At 58.0% G+C, this 23,793-nt stretch overlaps 1 protein-coding gene across 1 annotated transcript in view; it reads right to left on the bottom strand.

The window, feature by feature from the left end:
• Positions 1-23,792, bottom strand: part of Zxdc (ZXD family zinc finger C) — a gene marked incomplete at its 5' end in the record, with an annotated part of 29,325 nt that extends 5,533 nt beyond the window's left edge. Inside the window, 8 exons of the mRNA XM_015495112.2 lie at positions 11,327-11,408; positions 11,824-11,886; positions 12,883-13,523; positions 15,651-15,821; positions 19,645-19,775; positions 20,742-20,820; positions 20,918-21,070; positions 23,474-23,792. Of these exons, the coding sequence (XP_015350598.1) occupies positions 11,327-11,408; positions 11,824-11,886; positions 12,883-13,523; positions 15,651-15,821; positions 19,645-19,775; positions 20,742-20,820; positions 20,918-21,070; positions 23,474-23,792 (1,639 nt within the window). The remainder of the gene's footprint in view (positions 1-11,326; positions 11,409-11,823; positions 11,887-12,882; positions 13,524-15,650; positions 15,822-19,644; positions 19,776-20,741; positions 20,821-20,917; positions 21,071-23,473) is intronic.
• Between the last annotated feature and the right edge of the window lies 1 nt (position 23,793).

Raw genomic sequence — 23,793 nt, 5'->3', positions numbered from 1 at the left:
CAAGGCCTCGGGTCACAGGCACGGTGCCACATGCTACTGTCCCACCCATGCACTGGCCACCGCTTTCCTCCTCGGCCTCTGAGGCCTGTCTCTTTGAAGGGCAAAGAGTACCAGGGCGACGGTGGGCAGGGCCCTTCGCAGGGAGATGTCAGACCACTACATCTGCTGGGGTGTTTTGGGGGCGCTGGGGTACCAGGGATTGAACCAGGGGACCTCGACCCCTGAGCCGCGTCCCCAGCCCTATCTGTATTTTATTTAGAGACAGGGCCTCGCTTTGGCTGAGGCTGGCCTCCACCTTGCGATCCTCCTGCCTCAGCCTCCTGAGTTGCTGAGATGACAGGTGTGCAGTTTCTAACTGCTCTGCGTCTAGCTTCTCTTTTCTAATTGCTTTTTTCACTTTCAGACAGCAGAACAGGGCTGAGCCACGGCAAGATGGATACGCAGGGCCTCTTTAATAGCAAGAACTGTCACCTCAGCTCCTGGGGCCTTGCGTCTCTATACTATCCCATCCGGCTTTGGAACTGTTCATAGCTGCACTTTATGCTTTAAAATCTCTTGATCACCCAAGCATGTTTTCTTGTAAGCAAAAAAGGGACACAGTAGAACTTTTATGAGAATTTCTAGTCCAGAAGTTAAAGTTAACATTGTCATGACTAATAATGCCAAACAAAATATATCAGAAACGCCAACAGTTAGAATACCAAAAGCAAAGCTGTACTGAAAACATGAGACAGCAGGTGTGGTGGCGCACACCTAGAATCCCAATGGCTCGGGAGGCTGAGGTAGGAGGATCACAATTTAGAGGTCGGCCTCAGCTAAACTTAGTGAGGCCCTAGGTAATTTAGTGAGAACCTGTCTTGAAATGGAAAAAAATAAAATAAAGAGCTGGGGATGTGGCTCAGTGGGTCAGCACCCTTGGGTTCCATCCCTGGTTTAAAAAAAAAAAATCAACACATCAAGGGTGGGAAGGACTTTGTCCCCCGTTAGTTCATGTTCCTTTCTGTGTTTTAATATTGCTACAATGAGACCCGGTCTGCGTATGTTTCTGTCAATTAAACTCTTTTGTAAGTCAAATTCTCAGGTGGTTTAATATAATGTCATGATACCTCTGCTGCAGATCGAGTGTCTCAATTTTGGGGAAATGTCTGTCAGGAGTCTCAAGTAGTGAGGCCAGCCTCTGAAGAGAAAGGTAGGTTCATCTTCTGATTATTTTTTAATTCAAATAAATATACTGAACCATATTTCAAGGAATATTAGAGAAACCACTGTAGAGTCAAGAAAGGCTTCGTGAAAGAACAAAGTACCTTTTACATTACTTTTATAAGACGACAGGATTGAAGGGACGTCTACATGACATTCACTGTTTAGTTTTGCGGTGGTGAGGCGTGTGTCTGTCACCTGTGAGGCCCTGGGGTCAGCTACCAGCACCAGAAAACACACACGAGATAAATCAAAGCCATCTCTTGTTTATTTTGCAAGAGCTCAATGCCCAACATGTGGGTCACACTCTATGTCGTCTAAGAAGCAAGAGACAGAGACAGAAGTGGTGTCCTCCTGGCTAAATGTGTGGATGTCACCCAGGGGGTCAATCTACTGGAGAATCCAGACCCGCGTACACAGAACCAGAGATCATCCTATTAATCCTGACAGATGTCACCATCATACTCTTCTTATACTTCATTTAGAGACAGGGTCTCACTGAGTTGCTCAGGGCCTCACTGTTGCCGAGGCTGGCCTCCAACTCATGATCCTCCTGCCTCAGCCTCCTGTTGGTATGACAGGCGTGGGCCACCTCTCCTGGCCAGCCCACTTTAATGGGCTCCTTCAACCTGCTGGACTGGTCTGGTTATCACCGAGATGAGCTTCAAACTGACCAGTGATTTTTTTTTTTTAATTTTAAATTCCTTTGGGATTTGGAAGGAACTGAAGAAAATACGTAAGTTAACAGGAATTAAGCATTTCCAGGTAAGTCCCTTACAGGTCCCTTCCGCGATCTTTGCCACACTTGGCTCCCCTGCCATTCACGGGTGACCTGGAGACGAGTACGACGTGATTAGACATTATCAGCTGTATTTCCTTATTTTCCCTGAACAATCTTGAAGAAGAGCCGGTTTCCGGGAGCCAATGCGCAGCGTGTCTTGGCCACTGCTCCTTGGACTATCTATCTGAGCAGGCTCCTGGGGGCTTTCTGGGCCCGATCACCAGAGCACTGACGAGAATTGTCCCTCCTCCCTGGGTGGCCGTCTCCATGCGCCTTCCATAAAGTGGAATCGGTCACCGCCTGGTGGTGGCTGCCTCTGGTCTCGATGGCCACCTCTGGTAACCCCACACTGAGACACCTGTCGTCTGTTACTTGGGATCTGTTGGGTCCTGCTGTTGACCAAGGCTGTGACAGCCTGTGTCACCCACGGCCTGGTTTTCTCTGGCCTGTGATGTGGCCGTGTGCATTGATGGGCTCGCCTGACCCTAATCCCAGGGGGGCCTCCCTGATCCCGAGTCGGTGCGCTAGGATCCCTTGCGATCTCCGGATCTGCTTGTCCAAGATGAGTGACAGGGTCTTCTTATGCACCATGAGCCAGGAAGCTCGGGGACAGTTCTGGGGCCACTCTACCGTGGCTTCTGTTCCTCATCTTACCCTCTGCTAGCTACAGGGCTGTTGGTGGGTGGTCTCTCTAGCCTTGGGCTCCTCCTCTAGAAACTGGGGACATAAGAACCTAAATGTCAGAAGATCGTAGAGACAGATAAAGGGGGTAACTTCTTTTTGGGGGGGTTACTAGGGATTGAACCCAGGGGTTCTCGACCCCTGAGCCCCATTCCCAGCCCTATTTTGTACTTTATTATAGACAAGGCCTCGCTGTTGCTGAGGCTGGCCTCCAACTTGTGATCCTCCTGCCTCAGCCTCCAGAGCTGCTGGGATTATAGGCATGGGCCACGGCGCCCGGCTAAGGGCTCCGAGTCACAAGTCACGGCCTTGGCTATTTACCATCTCCCTGGGAGACCTCAGGACCGAGGGTGTGCTGGCTTTGCGCATGACTTTAACAGTTTCTATTTAGAACCTTCAAGTGGTCTGAGCGTGTTTTGTCACTTGCTCAGCAGGTACTCCAACCTGCTATGACGGTGGCCCTCACCGCGTGGCACTCGGGGGCTGGCTCGTGCTCTGGGCACAGATGTGCGTGTCTGTTGGCAACACACAAATGTGCCATCGATTCAGTGACAAGGAGACCATGAAGTAGTACTGGGGAACCCTGAGGCACTGGATGTCACAGTCACTACCCTGAAGCAGCCGATTCTAGCGGGGGACTCCTTCAGGATCTCTCTGGGCGTCCCAGAGAGGTGACCACTGGGCAGAGAGGTGACCGCGTTCTCAGCAGCAAACACTCACACCTCAGCAGAGCAGAAGGCCACCTCCCAGCCCAGGGCTAAAGGGGAGGGAGGGCTGGATGTCACCAGGGTCCAGAAGGGGACAGTATGTAGAAAACTACTACAAGAGACATCGTCATCACTGTCACCCAACAGAACCCAGCAAGGATGTGGCCACCTGCGCCTCACCTCCTGCCAACGCTCCTGCCACCGACGGGGTCTGGCGCCCAGGGACCCTGGGAAGCTGGAGTTGAAGGGGGACGAGGAGGAGCTGGGCTGACCGCGTCCTGCTCTGCAGGGACTGTCCAGCCTCTCTGGACGGCTGGAGCAGAGGCGCCCTGTGGCTGAGACAGACAGGCCCTCTGGGCACAGGGCCCAGCCTGCCCTTGGGAAGCCTCCTGCCAGGCCACAGCTGCCCCAGGGGGGTGCGTGGGGCCCACCCAGGGCTAATGGACCCCTGACCACAAAGACGCTTCGCCCAGACTCCATCGCCACGTGGAGCTTCCCCACACTCAGGTGGACAGCTACACAGGGACCAGAGGACTCTTCGAGGAGGAGGAGTGACACGGACTCAGGCCCTGCCCTCCCGCCGCCCCTCCCAACTCCCTTCATGGTGGCCCTTCTGCCTTCGCCGTAGCAGCCATGGAAGAGGAGGCAGAAACCTTGTCACCACGATGCCCAGAGATTTTTGTGTGAAAGTGAAAACAATAATTCTAAAGCTCACATCGCTGCCGGGTGCAGTGGCCACGCCTAGAATCTCAGGGGTTTGGGAGGCTGAGGCAGGAGGATCGCAAGGTGGAGGCCAGCCTCAGCAACTGATCGAGGCCCTGAGCAACTCAGGGAGACCCTGTCTCTAAATAAAGTACAAAATAGGGCTGGGGACGGGGCTCAGGGGTTGAGGGCCCCTGGGTTCAATCCCTGGTACCAAAAATAAGTAAATAAATAAATAAATCAGACCACAGATCGACTTTTAATGCTCAATTCCACCCAAATTCTCCATGGGAACGTGAGAGCTATGACATCAGGGCACAGCTCACCCCTCTGCCAGCCACCTCAGTGCTACTAAGACACATGGTAGGAGGCACAGGCTTGTTGACCTGTCCAAGAAGGGACCCCGTGCCTCAGCGTCTGGAGGGGTGGGGACACCGAAGGGCCTGGGGCCATGTTACGAAGTTGATTTTTTAATGTCACAATCCACGCGTTCTCAGATGCAAGCAGCAGATGTGGTCGTGACAAAACCTTCGGGGAGGAGCCCACAACCCATGCGTCCTGTTGTGTCCCTCTCTCGGCAAGCAGAGGCTCCGGTCTGGGGACATACCAGCGTGTGTGTGGAACGTGGGTTCACCCCGAACAGGAGCACGTGCATGGCTTCATGACCATCTGACATGGCAATGTCCCCTCACTAGCAGCTCCGCAGAGTGGCCATGGGCGCAGGTACCTTCATACTGAGCCCTGGAAGGTTCCACTACGAGATGCAAAGGTGCAACTGGAGGAGGCAACGTCAGCGTGACTAGTATTGGTTTTTGCTTGTGGAGACACCGAACGACCGTCCAGTAATGGCCAGCTAAGTCCGCGAGGAAGCTTCCTGTCCTTCTGGGCTGGCCCTGGGCTTCTGTCTCATTTCCATTTATTTCTTTCTTCCCCCCCTTGGGTACCGGGGATTGAACCTGGGGTGCTAACCCCTGAGCCCTGTCCCCAGACCTTTTATTTAGAGACAGGGTCTCACTGAGTTGCTCAGGGCCTCGCTGTTGCTGAGGCTGGCCTCCACCATGCCATCCTCCTGCCTCAGCCTCCTGAGCTGCTGGGATGACAGGTGGGCACCACAGCCAGCCTTATCTTCAGTCATTCTGTAGGGGACTCACTCGTTTTCCCCAAGGCTGGGCTGTATGTGTCAATCACATGAAGAGCCACCTTCTCCGTATATGAAGATGGCCCTGGTCCTGGGTCTGTTTGTCACTATGCTGGATGCTGGTTTGCTGGCTCTGCCTGTGGGACACCAGCACCCTTCCCATGTGGAGCTGCTGTGGCCTTGTGACAGTCTAGAGGACCACAGTGCCACTCCCTGGCCATTCTTGCCCACGTGGTCCTGAAGTCCTGAGTTTTCCAGCGAGACCCTGGTACAACGCTGTGGAGGGCTGGCTGCTCTATGATGGGTTCCCCACACCCCACATCTGTCAGCAGGTCCTGGGGTTCTCCCTTCAGAATCCTCGTGTTCAGTCGCCCCCCGGATCTCAGCCACTCCTGTTTTTACTGGATGGGGGAGAAAAACCCCTACTGCCCCCCTGTCCCATCTGTGAATCTCCAAGAGTCGCCACTATGACCTTTAAAAGACAGGATGTACTTTTTTGGGGGGGGCAGGGGGTTACTGGGGATTGAACCCAGGGGCCCTCGACCCCTGAGCCCCGTCCCCAGCCCTATTCTGTATTGTATCTAGAGACAGGGTCTCCCTGAGGTACTTAGGGCCTCACTGTTGCTGAGGCTGGGTTTGAACTGGCCATCCTCCTGCCTCAGCCTCCCGAGCTGCGGGGATGACAGGCGTGGGCCACCATATCTCGTCTGGGGAGGTCCTTTTTCTGTTTAGCCCCTCTAATGTTTTCTCCTCCAATTCCCACTGGAAAGCCAGAGTCGTGAGAATGGCCTACAAGGCCCGAACAACCCAGCCTCCTCCACTCTACGACAATGTCCCCTTCTCTATGACCAGGCCTCAGGTCCTTCCTGGTCTGCTTGTTCCCTGGCCAAGGGCGCTGCCCCTCCTCCACGCCTGCAGGTATGGCCTTTCCTGTCCCCTCTACTCCTTCCTCCCTCGGTCTTGTCACATGACCCATTAGTGTCACCTGGTCTTTGGTGACTGGCTCCCTTGACTGACCGGAGGCAGGGGTCCAAGTTATTCTCTTGGTTTCCTTCAGTGGTCAGCAGCCCCGGGAGGCCACACAACACCAGGGACAGGGCCACCTGGGGATTCCCGTGTGGTGCCGGTGCGTGGAGCGAGGGCGTTGCTGTCACCGTGAAGCACAAGGCAGGCTGTGGGCTTGGGCTACAGAGATCTTTATCACGTATTCTCATTTCCACCGCTGACCGCTGTCCATTTTTAAAATCAAACACAAGATCTGTTAGGAAAACCACCAAGTCCCCACTGACCCCTGACTGCAGGGCTGCCTAGCCCTGCCTAACGTCCCCTTAGACCCTGGGGGTGAGAAAGGTCACCTGTGTTCCCGGGTCTCAGGGTTGTTGCTGAGCCCATCCCATAAGCCACCAGTCTGCGGCTCTTTTTGAGGGGCATCTCGTCCGGCTTGTCCTGGGAAGCATCCATCTCTCAGAGCTTGGGGACAGCTCGTGCTGCACATGCCACATGCCTGTGTGACCAGTCAGTGTGTGGCTCAAACACTAGCTTCTTGTTGACATTCTTGAACCCTGGGACCCTCAACTCCTGAGCCCCCTCCCCAGCGCTATTTTGCGTCTTATTTAGAGAAGGGTCTCCCCGAGTTGCTCAGGGCCTCGCTGTTGCTGAGGCTGGCCTCCACCTTGCGATCCTCCTGCCTCAGCCTCCCAAGCTGCTGGGATGACAGGCGTGCGCCACCTCGCCAGGCTCATTCTCATTTTTGAATGATGGCGACTGCTCTTTTCTTGGAAAATGATCACTTTGTGGTAAGTATTCTCAGTGACCACCATTTAGCTTACGAGAGACGTTTATTTCCGTTCCCTACTGACTGGGCCATTTCCCCGGGCTTCCTTTTATCCTCGCTCAATCTGCTCAGACTAGTGAAGGCGGACGGTCTGGAGGTGCACCCTCTAGGGTAGATTGGTTTTGGCCCCAAATGAAACTTCTTTCAAATCTGAATTTGGTTGGTCACAGAAAAGCATCAAAATCTGGATCTGACTCCTCTTAGGACTGTCCCTTATTTCCTCTTGAAATAGAGGCCGACTCCACTGAACTTTGTGACTTCACAGGAAGCCACCTGTGGCACAGGCCTGAGCCCAGCTCCTGCCACGTCCTCTTCCACGCCCAGTGATGGGCAGCTCATATTCTGAGTGCTTATGAGGACTTTGCATGTATTATCTCATTTAACTTCCACTGGAACCTAAGTAGGTGCTTGATTGATTTTACAGAGAAGTCACCTGCTCAGGAGTGACTAAGTATGACCAGCTTTTATTTCTCATCTTACTCAATTGTTTGGCAGGTTTTGTCTTCCACGTAATTTTCACTCTGTAATTTACACGTTACGGTCAGGAAACAGTAAAGGCTGTTTCGTGGGCTCCTGCCCACGGGTTTCCAAGTGCCCTGGTTTGTCTGGTCTGGGTTCTGCACCGCCCCAGGGACATGGGTTGTGCCTCCAGACCACACCCGGGGGAGCCTGCTTCTGGCATGTCCCCCGTCTGTCTCTCGCTCGTGTTCTTACTGTGACACAGAAGCCCTGGGCCTCTGTCACCAAGTTCACTGTCCCTTCTGGCACGCGCGGAGCCTGCTGTCCCTCCGGGTTCCTGGGCAGTGGGAAGGCAGACGCCCACCTGGAATCCCCCATCAGCCGATGTTCCCGTTTTCAAGGGCGTGGAGACCAGCACCGGGGTGTCATCGACAGTTAAGGGCAACATCGTGGGGCGGCCTGGGACTTCAGATCCCGTCACCCCAAACCGCACCTTTCCTGAGACCCACGTCCCCACTCTGCCCTTCACGACATTGATAGCAGGGATGTCCAGCCTGCGTTGGACGATGTCACTCCAATAGTTCCGAGACGTGGCGCCTGTCCTGTTCCTGGGCTTCCTCTGGATCCCCAGGCCGCCTGCCACGATCCCCAAAGCCAAGGGTTCAAACCCCAGCTCCCCCCACCTTGTGCCAATGCTAATGGGGCCGCCAAACCTGACCTCCACTCGCACGGGGCTGTGTCCCCTTGGTCGTGATCCTACTTAGGTAAATGCTCTGCTCAAGAGGACCAAAGCACTGACCAGGGGCAGTGAGGCGCATAGTAGGATGCCTCTAGAATCCCAAATGCCTCATTTCCAAACCCAGCCATGGGGGCCGCTGCGTGACCCCATTTCCCAGCGCTGGCCAGGAGAGGGCCTGGGCCCAGATGCCCTTCTCCAGCCAAAGGAAGCCAGGCCCTGGGAAGACGCAGGTGTCCAGGAGGCCAAGTACCACCATGAACCGAGGGTGCCGGACAGTGAGGAAGCACTTGGGAGAAAGGCCAGGTGGGTATGTCCACCCAGAGATGGGACGCCCAGGGACCACCCCAGAATGTTCCCAGGCACACCACGATGCTAAGGTTGACCTAACCCAACAATGACCACGGTGGAAGGAACAGAAGAAACTCACTAATGGAGCGAGTCGGTCAGTGGGAGAGGGGCTCCCTGCACTATCCCCTGACTGATGGACGCCCAAGGCCACCGGAGACACCAAGCGGAGGGACAGCACAGGCAGGCCCAGCGGGCTCCGACCAGCGGGCAGTCTCAGGAGCCAGAGAGGGTTCACGGCTCACGGTGCAGGGCCAACCCTGCCCGGGCTCCTGGGAGGTGACCTGCGGGTCCTTGGTCCTTGGTGAGAGCACCTCTGTACCCAGCGGGTGGCTTACGCTGACAGTGTGACAAACAGTGGAAGCCTCAGGTCACGCAGCACCGGCTCAGCCTTTGGAGGGGCTGGACACGAAGGTCAGTCCGTCCACGCGATGGAGCCCCAGCAGAATCTGCAGCCCCAGCTGCCCCTGGCCGACAGTGCTGCGTCTGTGTGGTCATGGGTGGGAAAGCCTGCAATTGTCCCCAGCAGCACAGTACGCTTGGGACAGCAAGGACACTGGGGTGTGGGGGGGTGGTAATGCCTGTCGTCAACTCTCAGGACTATGGCAAGAGAACTCCCCGAGATGCACTAGGACTGAGGAACAGGCTGACAGCAGAGGAGGCTGGGCAGCTCATGGCATGGGGGCACAGAGGACTGCACCAAGGCACCAAGTTTTCTTGAAATTATAGCAAATGGCCAGATGTGGTGGGACATGCCTGTCATCCCAGTGACCGGGAGGCTGAGGCAGGAGGATCGCACGTTCGAGGCCAGCCTCAGCAACTTAGTGAGGCCCCTAAGCAGCTTAGGGAGACCCTGCCTCAAAACAGACCGTCAAAGGGGTCTGGGTGGCAGAGCCCCTGGGGTCGGAGCCCAGCATCGCAAAACCAAAACCCAAACGAAACACACCAAGAGGCGGGTCTTATTGGAAAACTAAACACGACCCACATGTCCCCGTTCCTGTGAGCGCACCTCAAGGGTGGGGACGGGGACGCTGGTCTTCACAGATGTCGCCCAGCTCTTAGTGAAGAGCTGACAGCACATCTTAGCAATCCCCAGAGTGAAGGGGGCCGCCTGATGTCACATAGGCTGCTCCTGACCCATCAGGGCCACCAGGGCCACCCCCTGTGAAGAGTTTCACCAACGCTGTCAACACACAGAACCCACCGACGAGGTCCCCAGGTAACAGGAAACCCACACTAGACCAGGAACCCGCCCAGCGACACCTCGGTGATGCCATCAGCAGAAGCCACACCAGCTCAGGGACAGTCCCCAGGCCACCTGCTCGGGAGGAGGGAGACGCAGAACCTGCGGCCGGAACAGAGTCTTACCCCCCAAAGGAGCACAGGGCCTCACGTGGGTTCTGACGTGACCTGTCTCGGGACTACGACATCTGTGACAAGTCTAGTCTGGATACTTGCGGGATTCGACACTGAAGACCTACCGTGTGACAACGTGTGACTGCGATTCTGCCAATGTGCTTATTTCTTAAGGATGACCTGAACGTTCATGAGCACCACTCAAACGTCACCTAAGGGCCTAGCCACCATCCACCTGCCTGTCTGCAGTGCCCTTTCCCTCAAGTTCATGGTCACCGACTGGGTCCATGAAGGCGCCTGGTTTCCGTCATGAGCTCTGCCTGGTGCCTGGGGGTCCCTTCTACAGAACCCCCCCCCCCTCCTTGCCTGTTCTCCACGCGCTGTCCTCGGCACTCCATGACCTGTGATGGTTTCCCTTCCCAAGGCCCAGCGAGCACTGATTGTGTGACCCTCATTACGTGGGACGTCTGCTTCAAGAAGCCCTTAAACAGAAACTAGGGTTCGTTCGTTTGGGTACCAGGGACTGAACCCAGGGGCTCTTGACCCCTGGGCCCAATCCCCAGCCCTTTTTATATTTTATTTAGAGACAGGGTCTCCCTAAGTTGTTTAGGGCTTTGCTATTGCTGAGGCTGGCCTCCACCTTACGATCCTCCTGCCTCAGCCTCCCAAGCTGCTGAGCTGACAGGCAGCACCAGCACACCCAGGAGAAGTTATTCTTACTAAGCTTCGATGTGGTTGAGAATAGAGAGGAGGACAGGACACTGCACCACTGACCCTACCTGCCCATTTTAAAAATGAATTCTAAGTAAATACAAAAGATGAGTGGGATACTCAGAAACAGTACCCTAAAAGAACTCGGTGTTACTGTCACCAAAGGGTTTACCAGTTTCAAGGTGCTGTGCCCCACTTTTGGGAGGGCCGGAAACATAAGGCCACAAGTACCAGCTCTTGTTGGGTTCATTGTGTTTTTTAAAGATCCAAACCAGCTGCTCACAGAGATGTCACCGTAAAGTCTGCACTAGGAGCCACATGCCCTAGGACACACAGGGACTTCACCTACCGCTGCCCTGGGGCACTAGCAGCCCAGCCCTAGGGCCATCACCCTGCCCAGGTTGGGGACCTGAGGCTGCTTGGTGCTCTTTTGACACCTGGCCACTCTGCAGCCGCCCGGGGAACGGACACTGTGGGGACCCCTACGTTGTAACCTGGGTGAGTACAGGGCGCGTCCACCTGCTGGGTCCCGAGATTGCTGCTGCCCTGTCCCCTGGAGTCCGCGCGCGTAAAGGCGCGGAGTCAGCCAAGGGTGTTCTGCACAGAGCGCGGTTCTGCGTGCCCTGGGCTGTGACGGGGACCCGCCCGCCCAGTGCCAGCGCCCTGGCCTCACCTGCACGGCAGGCCGCTCCTTCCTTTTTTTTCTGGGCTAGCTGCACGGCCCGGGAATCAGTTCTTGCTGAGCCCCCACTTTCCTGGGACCAAAGAAAAGGGTGTCAGTCACTCGATCTCCGCAGCGCAGGAGGGTGGGCAAGGGACCGAGAACGCCCTGACCCTGACTCTGGGACTCCCCTAGAGCCCAGCAGTCACTTCCAATGTCCAGCTGAGGCGGAGACACAAACCTGAGCCTGTCACCCAGGGAAGCCAACATGGTGGCCTTGGAGCGGAGAACACACTGGAGATGGCTTCCAGGCGGTTCTAAGGTGACCTGCGGACTGCCTTCCCTGTGCCTCGGTGTGTCCCAAGGGGGCATGGCAGGCCTGGGGCAGTGCTGTCCCCTCCTCACTATGGACCCTGCTCTGTCCCAATAGCAGACGGCTGTCACCTGGGACACCTGACTCTTATGACTACAGAGGGGGAAAGACGGGCTCCCTGCAGCAAATATCATACCTGGGGCCCAGTCACCACACACCATTTGTACTCAGGGACACAAGGGAACCCAACGTCACACAGCTAGCGAAAGAATGAACAAGGGTTAGGACCGGGTCTGGCGCTCCTCCGCCTCACCCCACCATGGCTCTGGGGAGGCGCCCGCCATCTCAAGTGGCTCTGCTGTGCAGCCACTTCCCCCTGCCCACTGTCACCTGTCGCTCTGCAACCGCTATGGCAGGGCCTCGGCCACCCAAGAGCAGGACACCAGAGAGACCAAGGGTCCTCCACAGTCCTCGTGCTCAAGGATATCAAAGTGGGCTCCAGGGGGGCGTCTGGGGCCCCGAGCCTCCTTCAGAAGAGGGGACGTTTTAAGTTGGGGTCAAGTGGACATTCTGAATACCAGGAATGCCACCATCCAATTCATCCTGTGCCTTCCAGAAAAATCTGTGGTGGCTACAGTGGACACTGAGGAAAGCAGACTCTCCCAAGAACCTTTAATTAAGTTACTTTAAGTTAGATGAAGTGGAGAGGGATATAAATATAATCAGACTCCATCGTCCAGCCTCGCCCTGGGCCACTGTCCTATGACCCTCCGGGAACCCGGCCTCACACACTATCCCGCACACTTCTTCTTAAATCTACTTAGGGAAAATATCTGGGCCTCTTTGAAAATTCCCACGACCTTTAACCCCACACCCCGCTGTGCCCCTGCCCATCTGTCACTACGTGAAAAGCACGAAGGCCACACATCCCAACACGAGGAGCAGCCCCGGGTTTTTTCAAGAAACACAAACACAGGTGACAGGATCCCCGCAGTCAGAGGCCTAGGGACAGCCAGCCGCATCCCCTGATTGAGGGACCACCAAGATTTAAGGCTCAGAGAGGGCAAGGGATTTGCTCGGGGCTGCCAGGACTCGCAGTTCCAGACTCGGGTCAAGGGGCACATTCAGTTGGTCCCCAAGGGCTGTGTCCTTCTGCAAACCAGTAAGAGATGTCTGCATAGAAGGGACCGGTCCAGGACGTCCTCGCCACCCAGGTGAGGGACAGCCACGTGGCGACGGACAGTGTGCTTCATACCAGGTAGAGGCCGCCGGGGCTGGCAGCGGGCTCCGCGTCCTGGGCACTGTGTTGCTCTGGGGGGCTGCAGGACACGGGTGGGGGTGGCGCGTGGCCTGCCTCCTGTGGGGCCACAGGCGGGTCCCTCTCCACCTTGACGGGGGCTGGCAGCTCGGGGGCGCTGGTGGGGGCCGGGGTGGTGGCGTGTGCTGCTAAGTTGCCACTGGAGGTCAAAGCCGCTGGGTCCTGGCCCATGGGCAGGGCCACCAGGCAGCCCACGGGTCCCGTGGTCACCGTGTGCACGTCCTCCACGCTGAAGCTGCCCGGCGGGAGCACTGTGGCCGCTGTCCCCAGGATGAGGGGGCTCTCCAGACTTGGAGGAATGTCACTGTGGGCCACCAGGACCAGGGGGTCCATGGGCCCCAAGGAGCTGCTGTTAGCTGGGAGGGTCCCTCCCAGGGAGGAGCTCACGGAAGTGACGTCGATGGTGAGGATTCCAGAACTCAGCGCCTCCTCCGACCCCGCGGCTGCTGCACCTCCGCTGGCGGGCGGCTCCGAGAAGAGGGCGGCCAGGTCCAAGCTGCTGAGCTCGCTCTGCCCGGGGCCGCTCAGCTCGCTGCTGGGGGTGAGCGAACTCGGTGCCTCCAGGGGAGGGACCAGGTCTGCAAGAGGAAGGGACACCCCCGTTACGCGGGATCTCGGGAGACAGGATCTCGGTCAGGCTCAAACTGACGGCCAGAGACCTTCCTGGCCACATCTGCTACGCTCTCGAGTTGCGGCCTGGTGATGGCCAACAGGGGTCCACTGCAACCAGGACACCAAGGGGACACCAAGGGAGGGGGTGGCTTGGACACGTCAGGCCCTTCACACACACACCTCAATCCTCAGGCCGACAAGGGTTTCTTCTTTTCTTGATATCAGGGACTGAACCCAGGGTCCCTTGACCCCTGGCCTTGTCCCCAGACCTATTTGGTCTTTTATTTAGACACGGAGTCTCAATGAGTTGCTTAGGGCCTCACTGTTGCTGAGGCTGGCCTCCAACTTGGGATCCTCCTGTCTCAGCCTCCAGGCATGCACCCCGGTGCCTGGCTTAAAAAGGATTTCTCTAGAACAGATGACAGGACGTTATATGTATGGGACATTTTTGGAGCCAGGTTATGTCAGCTCATGTCTTGTCAAAGTGTGTCCCGTTCCACAACGTCACCCCCCCACATCAGCGGGGGCCACCTGGAGGTCAACATGGGGAGTAAAGGTGGGGCCAGGCCTGGCTCTAGGATCCAAGTTCCAGCCCCACCCCTAAGACCTGTCCTTCTGTCTGGGACTTGGCTGGCCAGGTCTCTCTCCCTGCCTGCCCGTCCCACTTCCAACCCTAACCCGGAGCGCGGCTCTGCTCCTGTCCCCTGCGCCCAGCACCCAGCTCCCTGGCCCCTGTGGACCACCTAACGCTCCCACAGAAACGACGCTCGTGGACCCTCTTGCCCAAGGTCTGCACTTCTGATCCTGCTCTCTCCACGCACTCGACTGCCCATTGTTCGACTCAGTAACTTAAACAACCAGCAAACCCTTGGAGCAAAATAGTGACACCCACGTAGTCCAACAACCTCTGACGATTGCCGAGTGGAGGTGCACACCACACACCAGGTTGCAGATGCTTCAAGCCCCGAGCCAATAGGAGCACAGGGAGTCAGGGTGGCGCTGACCAGGCCTCCCGCGGACTCCCCCCGGGGAATCTCCATGGGGCTCCCTGGCCGCGACTGTCAGGGGGCAGCTGAGGCTCTGGGGTTGTTCCTCGTGCACGACTGCAGCTCCCGGGAACTCGGGCTTGCAAGACGATGCCCACCACATACACCGACTTTCCTCTTCCTCTGGTCCTAGGGGTGGACCTAGGGGCACTGGGCCAGCCCGGCCCAGCCCGTCTCTGTTGTACTCTGATGCACAGTGGCGCCCCGCTGCTGAGGCCGGCCTTGAACCTGCAGGCCTCCTGCCTCGGCCTCCTGAGTGGCTGGGACATAGCCTAATCCCCGGGGAGCCAGCAACCCCGTCCTGAAGACACCCACACAGCTAGAAGGGACACCTCTTTACGCAAGGGCCTGGAAAGGCCACGGGGATGACCACCAAAGGTGGAGGTATCTGGGGCGGGGACACACAGCCACCTGAAGACAGGCTGACAGAGCCAGAGGACAGACGGACGCTTACTAAGCCCAGCTGCAGGTGAATCCTGCACTAGACTCTGACAACACGTCACCACGGGAGCTACGCAGACTTCGTCCTTGACTTAAAAGTGACAGACGTGGGCGGCAAAGGGCCCCTCCGCAGCAGTTCCCAAGAGGCTCTGCCCACAGCGGGAGATGTGCTCAGGGGGGTGCTGCCTGCCACCCAGGGCAGTGGTGCTGGAGCACTGGCTAGTAACACACGGCTCAGCCTCCACGGGCCAGGAGCAGAGGCAAACTGTGGCGAGTCAGGACCTCCCCACCAGGCCCTGTCAAGGTCCCCTCCGCGTGGTGGCCCACACCTGTCATCCTAGCAGCTCAGGAGGCTGAGGCAGGAGGATCACAAGTTGGAGGCCAGCCTCAGCCACTTAGCGAGGCCCTAAGCAACTCAGTGACACCCTGACTCTAAATAGAATACAAAATAGGGCTGGGGACGGGGATCAGGGGTCGAGGGCCCCTGGGGTCAATCCCTGGGGTCCACGGCTTCTAACTTCACGACCTAGCCACGAGCAGCCTGGCTCTGTCCCCTGGGGTCAGGCACACATCTCGGTGGCACCCCGAGGGACGGGAGGTACAGACCTTGGCGCCGGCTGTGCTGCCGCACCACGTGCGCCTTCATGCTGTGCTTGGAGGTGAAGAGTCGATTGCAGCTGGACACGGGGCAGCGGCTTTTGGGAGCGCCCACGTCTTGGAGGTGCTTCTTGGAGTGAATGTAGAGACTGCTGCGAGCGGAGAACCTAGCACAGCACCCTGGAACAGAGGAGGGGGAGAGTCACACCTGAAGATGACGAGGAACCAGCACACCCCTGTCAGGGCAGGCCACGAGGCCCAGCTTTTAAGCACCGGTGCCTCGAAGGGACGCACGCGGAGTATCCCTAGGGACACCACCACAGGAAGGAAGATCCACAACAAGCCACTTGCCAGGCGCAGTGGCCTACGCCTGTCACCCCAGCAGCTCGGGAGGCTGAGGCAGGAGGATCGCAAATTGGAGGCCAGCCTCAACGACTTAGGGAGGCCCTCAGCAACTCAGCGAGACCCTGTCTCTAAATAAAATAGAAAATAGGGCTGGGGACGGGGCTCAGGGGTCAAGGGTCCCTGGGTTCAATCCCTGGGACCAAAACAACCCAAAACAACAGAGCAAGGTGCTCCGAGGAGACCAGAGATACGAGGAACCCTGAAGCCCTGCCCCAGGCGCGTCTCTGGCCTGTGACCTGCCCGAGCTGGCTGTGCGCCCTTCTGTCCCTCCCAGGGTGGCTGGGAAGGTGGAGTCCGGTCAACTCCCTGCATCTGGTGCAGGACACCTGGGTCCTTGGCGTCTCTGCTGAGCTGCTCCTATACACACAGCCGCGGTCCTGGCCTTGGAAGCTGGCCCTATCGTGACAGAGCCTGGCCACCTCCTTCCCGTCACCACCCAGGAGCTGACGCCCCGAGGCCAGGTGTCCACAAGGCAGGACGCGAGGAAGCCAGAGCCGGGGCCTCCTGCGGACACCGTCGCTGTCCTCCCACATCCCGACGGCCCTGCCGGAGCCTCGCCCACAGACACAGGGAGGCACTTTAGTGCAGGGCTGGGCTCCTGGTCTGTGAGGACCTCTGGTGACACAGAGCGGGGCCCAAGAAGCAGAGGTGACAGCAGAGCCCCTCAGATGATGGAGAAGGCCCAAGAGCAGGTGGCACTGAGGCAGAGCCTGAGCCACAGGGAGTGGGTGACGGCCTGGCCACCAGCTGCTGTACACCCTTCGCAGGTTCCTTTTTGTGTAAAATGGGAGTGTACGCCTCAAGGGGGATGACAGGGACAACTGCAGCATGGCAAATCTGCGGAGCCCACCTGGGAGCGACCTCCGCTTGTGGGAGACCAAACGTCCTTTCAATGGCACGTGGAGTAGCCAGGCCTCTGCCCCACGGCCCTGACCCACCTTCCCGTGGGGCTTCCTCACAGCCCCACTGCAGGCCCGGGTGCCAGCAGTGCCCCCACCCAGGATGGGCCCCAGCCACACAAGGAAGGTCCTGGATCTTGCGCAAGCCCCACCTCTGCCCACCCCAACGGGGCGGCCCTTCCCTCTGTCCCCACTGCCTGGTCCACATGCATCTGGACCTCCAGGCTGCTCAGAGCTCCCACCCTCCAGCACCCACTAAGCCACTTCCCAGGGATCTGCTGAGTCTCCCACAGAACCTGCCCTCAACACAGGACCCTGGCAGGCCACCGTGCCCTGGGCTGGGCCTTCCTCACACACCACCCCTCAGGCTGGCACCGCCCCCAGGGCTCCTGCCAGGGCACCCTTCCACGTCCCACTTCAATCCCAGGACTGTCCCAGGCTCTGACCCCCCAAACCAACAATCAGCCGCAGACACACGGGATGCGCGTGTGCTTCTCGACTCAAGTCACCAAGCCCCACGACAAACAGAGGTCTCACTTGACAGAGACTTAAAGCTGCCTGTCCCAGATCGCACGGCGACTTACGGGGCAGAGTCAGGACTTGGATTCACGCAGACTGGACTCCAGAAGTTGTATATTTTTGGGGGGTACCAGGGGTTGAACTCAGAGCCCTCGACCCAAGCCTTGTCCCCAGCCCTGTTTTGCATTTTATTTAGAGACAGGACCTCACTGAGTTGCTTAGGGCCTCGCTAAGTGGCTGAGGCTGACCTCCACCTTGCGATCCTCCTGCCTCAGCCTCCCGAGCTGCTGGGATGACAGGCACACGTCACCACGTCCAGCTCAGAATTCCTATTTCTCATCACTGCCCTTGACCGCCTCCTGATTGACACTGCTTATTGAGTATCCCGTCCACTTCCATGGTTTTAGCAATGCCTCGTGCGCTGCCCACTTCTCTTGGTAGCCCTGCCTGCTCCCCGGGCGGTGGCACCCCCCTGCCCCCCAGCACCTGAACTCATGGGGTCAAAGGCTGGTCAAGTGCAACACTGCCAACCAGACCCCTTCTCCCCAACCAGCCCCACCTCAGTGTCCCCACTTCAGCTGACACTGACTGCAGCTGTGACCTCTGCCCCGGCCCCTGTCCAGCCCAGTGTTGTGGACGACGACTTCTCAGCTCCCAGCTGTGGGCCGCCCTCTCTCTGGCTGCCAGCTCCCTGCTGGGCACAGGCACCTGCCCAGGAGGGCTGCGGCCCCTCCCCTCACCTTTTGTCCCCAGACCCGACTGGGCTGCACCTTGGACGTGGCCCTCGTCTGCAAACCTCGAGCTCTTGGCCGCTGCCCTTCCCTGGCTGGGAAAGTACACCTGCTGCTTCTCCCGCCTTGCACACCTTCCCTGTGCCCGGCTGGCACCCTCTGCCTCAGGCTGATCGGAGGCCCTTGCGTGCTCCCTGCCACCTCAGCAGCTGATGAGACCCCATGAGCCCACGCAGCCTGGCCACCCGACCTGTACTGTGTCCACCACGTTCTAAGAGCTGGTCTCAGCTCTGCGCGGTCTCTGCCCTCTCCTTCCCCTTCTCCAGACTGGGAAGGCCAAGTCCAGAGAAGCAGCCGAGGCCACCCATTTGGGGACCTCCAGGTCTGTCCTGGTCTGCTGCTCCCTAGTGCCTCTGCAGCCCCAGCGTGGGCCAGCTCGGCGGGCCACAGAGCAGGTTTCTGTCAGGTGAACCCTGGCCTCAGCAACTTAAAGAAACCCATGGGGCTGGGGATGTGGCTCAAGTGGCAGGGTGCCTTTGAGACAGGGTCTATGCTAAGTTGCAGAGGCTGGCCTTGAACTTGTGATCCTCTTGCCTCAGCCTCCTGAGTCGCTGAGATCACAAGTGTGGCCACTGTGCTCAGCTTACTAACAGCCCTTTAAAAAAGTCAGCCTAGGCCAGGCACAGTGGTGCACGCCTGTCATCCCAGCGACTTGGGAGGCTGAGACAGGAGGACTATAGGTTGGAGGCCATCCTCAGCAACTTAGTGAGGCCTTAAGCAACTTAGCAAGACCGTGTCTCAAAATAAAAGGGGGGAGTGCGCTGGGGACATGGCTCAGTGGTTAAACTCCCTTGGGTTTCATTTTTGGTACCTAAAAAAAAAACAACAAAAAGTGAGTTTAGGCAGGCACAGTGGTGCACACCTGTCATCCCAGCAGCTGGGGAGGCTGAGGCAGGAGGATCATGAGTTCAAAGTCAGCCTCAGCAAAAGCAAGGCCCTAAGCAACTTAATGAGTCCCTGTCTCTAAATACAATGCAAAACAGGGCTGGGGACGGGGTTCAGAGGTTGAGGGCCCTAGGTTCAATCCCTAGGACCCCCCCGCCCCCCCAAAAAGAGACAGGGCCTCACTGAGCCGAGCTTGGCCACCTTCCAACTGCCCCAAGAGTAGCGAGTTACCATTCAGAGCCCGAGCAACATGTCAGATGCGTGAAGAGACATGTTATTTCACAAGAGCCACCAACAGAGCGGGTGACAGGGCTGGAGGCGAACAGGCAGGACCCCTGATCTGGGCCTCCTTCTGATGCTGCTCCCCAGGTGGGCCAGGTAAACCCCAGACTGCCGCCTGCACTCACCTGGCCTACCCCTACCTGAGGCTCAGCTCACCCACGGGATCTAGTGGCCGAGGTGGCCTGGCGCTTCGTTAGAGCTGGGAGTAGTTTGACACGCTACCTTCCACGGGGCACTCGAAGGGCTTGGTGCCCAGGTGGGTGATGCTGTGCCCTTTCAGGTGCTCTGCGCGGGTGAAGGACTTCCCGCAGCCTTCCACGGGGCAGGTGAACCTCCGATCGTCGTCGTGTTTCCTGCAGGGACAGGAGGAGAAGCAGCACGGTGACCTCAGAGGCCCCAGAGGCAATTCCCTGCTTAAATTCTGCAAAATTACATCAAACTATGAGCTCTCTTCACTTAGAAAAAATGGTCAGTACAGCTCAGAAAACCTCGGCCATCTCTGACCACGTGTGGCTTTACTGCCTGGCTCGCTCCACACTCGGCCACTTCACTGGCATGCCCAGGCTGCCCCCAAGTCCCAGACAGGACAGTCAGGAGCAGCAGAGTCCCACTGCTTAGAAATCCCCCTGTCACCAAGCCACAGAGGCAGCAGAGGTGGGCACAAGGCTCAGGCTGTAAGCTGGAGGGTCCCGTGTCCCTTCCTAAGGATCGCTCTTCCATCAAACCTCAGGGCCCAGCTGTGCAAGCCCAGACACGTCACCCACTCCGAGTCTCCCTGGACATCAGGGACAGAGACAGCAGGGTCAGCGCTGTCATGAAAATGGAACTCGACACCCGTGTGAAGTGATGAGCATCCCTGGGACACAGGCCCCACGAGTGTCAAACTTATCCTATGGTGTCCAAAAACACACAAAAAATCATTGTATGTAAAAGATGACAATAAAGAACACGTAGGAAATCTGTCTCCAGGGGGTGAGACTCTGAACAATTTTCTTCACAGTTTCCCGATTTTCAAAAATCCCTACACACTGGTTTTTTGTTTCGGTTCCAGGGATTGAACTCAGGGGCTCTCGGCCACTGAGCCCAGTCCCCAACCATATTCTGTATTCTATTTAGAGACAGGGTCTCCCTGAGCTGCTGAGCACATCACTGTTGCTGAGGCTGGCCTCCAACTCACGATCCTCCTGCCTCAGCCTCCTGAGCTGCTGGAATTGTACGCATGCGCCACCAGGCCAGTTCATACTGAGCATTTTTTTAAAACCACCTAAAATAGCTCACCCACTTTCAGAGCTGCCAGCCCCCCCAGTCAGCAGGCCTACCTTTTATGCCTCAGGAGTTTGGACATACTGGTGAAGGTCCAGCCGCAACTGTCCGAGTCACATATAAATGGCCTTTCACCTTGTCAAAGAAAAAAAAAATTGCAAAGCAGGGTCACGCACCTGAAGGATCTCAGAGGAGACTGTCGCCCCAGCACCCGTGGGGCGCCCGCTCCTACCTGTGTGGCTTCTCAGGTGGATCTTGAGGCGGCAGGCCTTGTCGTACTGCTTGCTGCACCCGGGGAAGGAGCAGGGGAAGAGCTCCTGCTCCCTGAAATGCGCGCGGCTGTGGGAGAAGAGTGCGCTCACCGTGATGAAGGTCTTCTCGCAGCCTGCACAGAGAAACAGCCCGCTCTGGCCCGGGACCCAGCGCATGGACGCTGGCCACAGCCTGGACGCTGGCCTCAGCCCGAGACACTGGCCACAGCCCACAGCCCAGGACGCTGGCCACAGCCTGGACACTGGCCTCAACCTGGGACACTACCCACAGCGTGGATGCTGGCCACAGCCTGGGACACTGCCCACAGCCCGGGACATGCCCATGCTGAGCAGACAGGGAGATGGTGACTCAAAAGCCATTTCTAGAATCCTGACTGTGACCGGGGACATGTAGCCACTTGATGGCTATAGAAAGGATGGCCACGGCAGCCACTTGCTGCACTGTGACTCAGATACAGGGAAACTAACTGACCAAGGGCCCTATGGTCACAGCCATCAGAGGCCAGTCTGTCGCGCTGATCTGCAGGAGGGAGTCCTGCCCTCCACCGACTCAAGAGCCACTGCTGGTCCCCAAGAGAACCCCAGGAAAATTAAGCGCCAGTGGACGTGTCCTGCCTGCCTGCCCACAGGCTCGGCTTCCTGGGCCTCCGCACTTGGGGTTCCTCTGACAGTCCCCCCTCCCCGTCTCCGTGTCCCTTCCCGTTCCTCAGGTTCCTGCTCGGCTACCTTCGTCCCCACTCCACCCTCAGTGCCTGGCGGCCTCGCCAGCCCCAGGGGCTGCGCTTGGCCATTGTTGGCCTCCCCAGCCATGTTTGACAACCAAGCTGGGCTGCTGCCCTGTGGAGGCACCTGTCGGCCCTTCCCGAGCCGTGCGAGGTCTGGGAGCCAGGGCAGGTGGCACTGCAGCGCCCTGAGCAAGGCCGCCTGGGGACCTCCTTCCAGCTTCCTGTACCCAGGCAGCGGGGACCTTCCTAAGCCCCAATGTCCCCTCCATCGCACCCTACAGTGTGCTGGGGTGCATTCCTTCAGTCGCTCAACCTCATCTTAACGCGACCCTCTGCCTTGGCAAGGTCCCCCTGACCCCATCAGCATTGCCACCTCTGGATCCTACCTCTATGGCCACTGCTACCTGGGGTCCCCACCATCGCCCTGGCTCAGGCTATGGAAAAACTCCTGGGGCACCTGATGGCACTGCGCTGGCTGCTCTCTGTGCCTACCAAACCCCAGTGAGGAGCTAGTGCAACCCCAGGGTCCTTGGCCTTGACCTGCATCCCTGAACCACAGGACGAAGCTCTTATCACAGCAGGGTCACAGCCACCTCCAGCTTCGAAAAGCTGATTGGAAGGCTAGGCTGGGGCTCAGCGGTGGAGCGCTTGCCTCGTGCACACGCAAGGCCCTGGGTTCGAACCTCAGCACCCCACAAAAATAGAGAAGAGAGATGGAGGTGCTGCGTCCAGCTACAGCTAAAAAAAAAAAGATTTCCAGCCGGTGGGATAAGGGTCTCCAAGACAGGGCGCCCCAGGACCTGGGGACGAAGTGGCACTCTCAAGATACTCGAGTCCTAACACACTTTATACCGCCTGTGTTCCTAGGTCCGTGGGGTCTGTGCTCACGACTCACACGCGAGGCACTAGCTCAGGTTATGTTTGAATGAACGGGATGGGAAACGTCCTGTGGCCACTACCTGGCGATCCCACAGCTGCCACAGTCACCGCCCCCCGCCCAGGCTCTGAACACAGGCAGACCCTGCTTCCCTCCAGCCCACTCCTTTCCCACACTCCTGTCCTCTGGACCAAGAGTGTTCTCCTGCCTACGCTGGCTCAGAGGTCACTGTGTTGGTGTCTTAGCGTTTCCAGGGGCTGCGGGTCCACATGGTGGAGGAGAAAACCTGCAGGGGACATCACCCTGCCCGGTGCTAGAAACCTGCATCCTCATCTGCAAGAGGAGGAAACCTCTTACCCTTCACAAAGCGCTGAAGTGCAGTGAAAATAACGTCAAAGTCCAAAAGGCACAAGAAATGGGACACACCAGACACCTGCAGCGGGTGACTCCCTCGGTGCAATAAAGTGCTGTCCCTGGCCTTGCTCATCTGTTCCTCCAGAACAACACTGCACCCGTCCATGTTTCTAAACAACACACCTAAGCCAAATAAAGCTCTGACTGATAACAAAACCCCAGGACACGTCATCACTCTCACTAAAGGAAGCCTCCTCCCCAGACGGCCGAGATGGCGGGTGCTACCTGGCTGCAGCAATCCCGCAGCAGGGCAGGGTTAAGATTTCCAATGGAACCGGGCCCGGGGGAGAGCGCACGCCTGTCATCCCAGCAACGGGGAGGCTGGGGCAGGAGGATCTGAGTTGGAGGCCAGCCTCGACCACCGAGCAAGATCCTGTCTCTCAAGGGCTGGGTGTGGGTCCGTGGTCAGCACCCCTGGTGCTTTTGAAAGAACAACCTTCAAGTGCAACCCCAGCGAAGGGTCCCCGCCGGCCACCCCCAGCGGAGGGTCCCGCGGTTACCGGGAAAGTCGCACTTGTAGGGCCGCTCGGGCTCGAAGTGGCTGCGCTGGTGCGAGCTGAGCTTGGCGTGCGTGGGGAAGCGCTCGGCGCACACCTCGCACTTGAAGAGGCTCTCCTGCTCGTGGCCGCGCATGTGCGCCTTGAGGTTGTACACGGTGGTGAACTTCTTGCCGCAGCCGCCCACGGGGCAGCCGAACGGGCGCAGCTTGTCGTGCGATTGCAGGTGTCGCTTGAGCTTGTAGGAGGTGGTGAAGGCCCAGCCGCAGCCGTCCAGCGGGCACTTGAAGGGCCGGCGCGCCTGGGGGCCGCCGTGCGTCAGC

This window comes from Marmota marmota, unplaced genomic scaffold, assembly GCF_001458135.2.
Source record: "Marmota marmota marmota unplaced genomic scaffold, marMar, whole genome shotgun sequence".
NCBI classification, from domain to species: Eukaryota; Metazoa; Chordata; class Mammalia; order Rodentia; family Sciuridae; genus Marmota; species Marmota marmota.
Note: the sequence above shows the minus strand (reverse complement) of the source record. Positions and strands in the feature narration are given on the sequence as shown.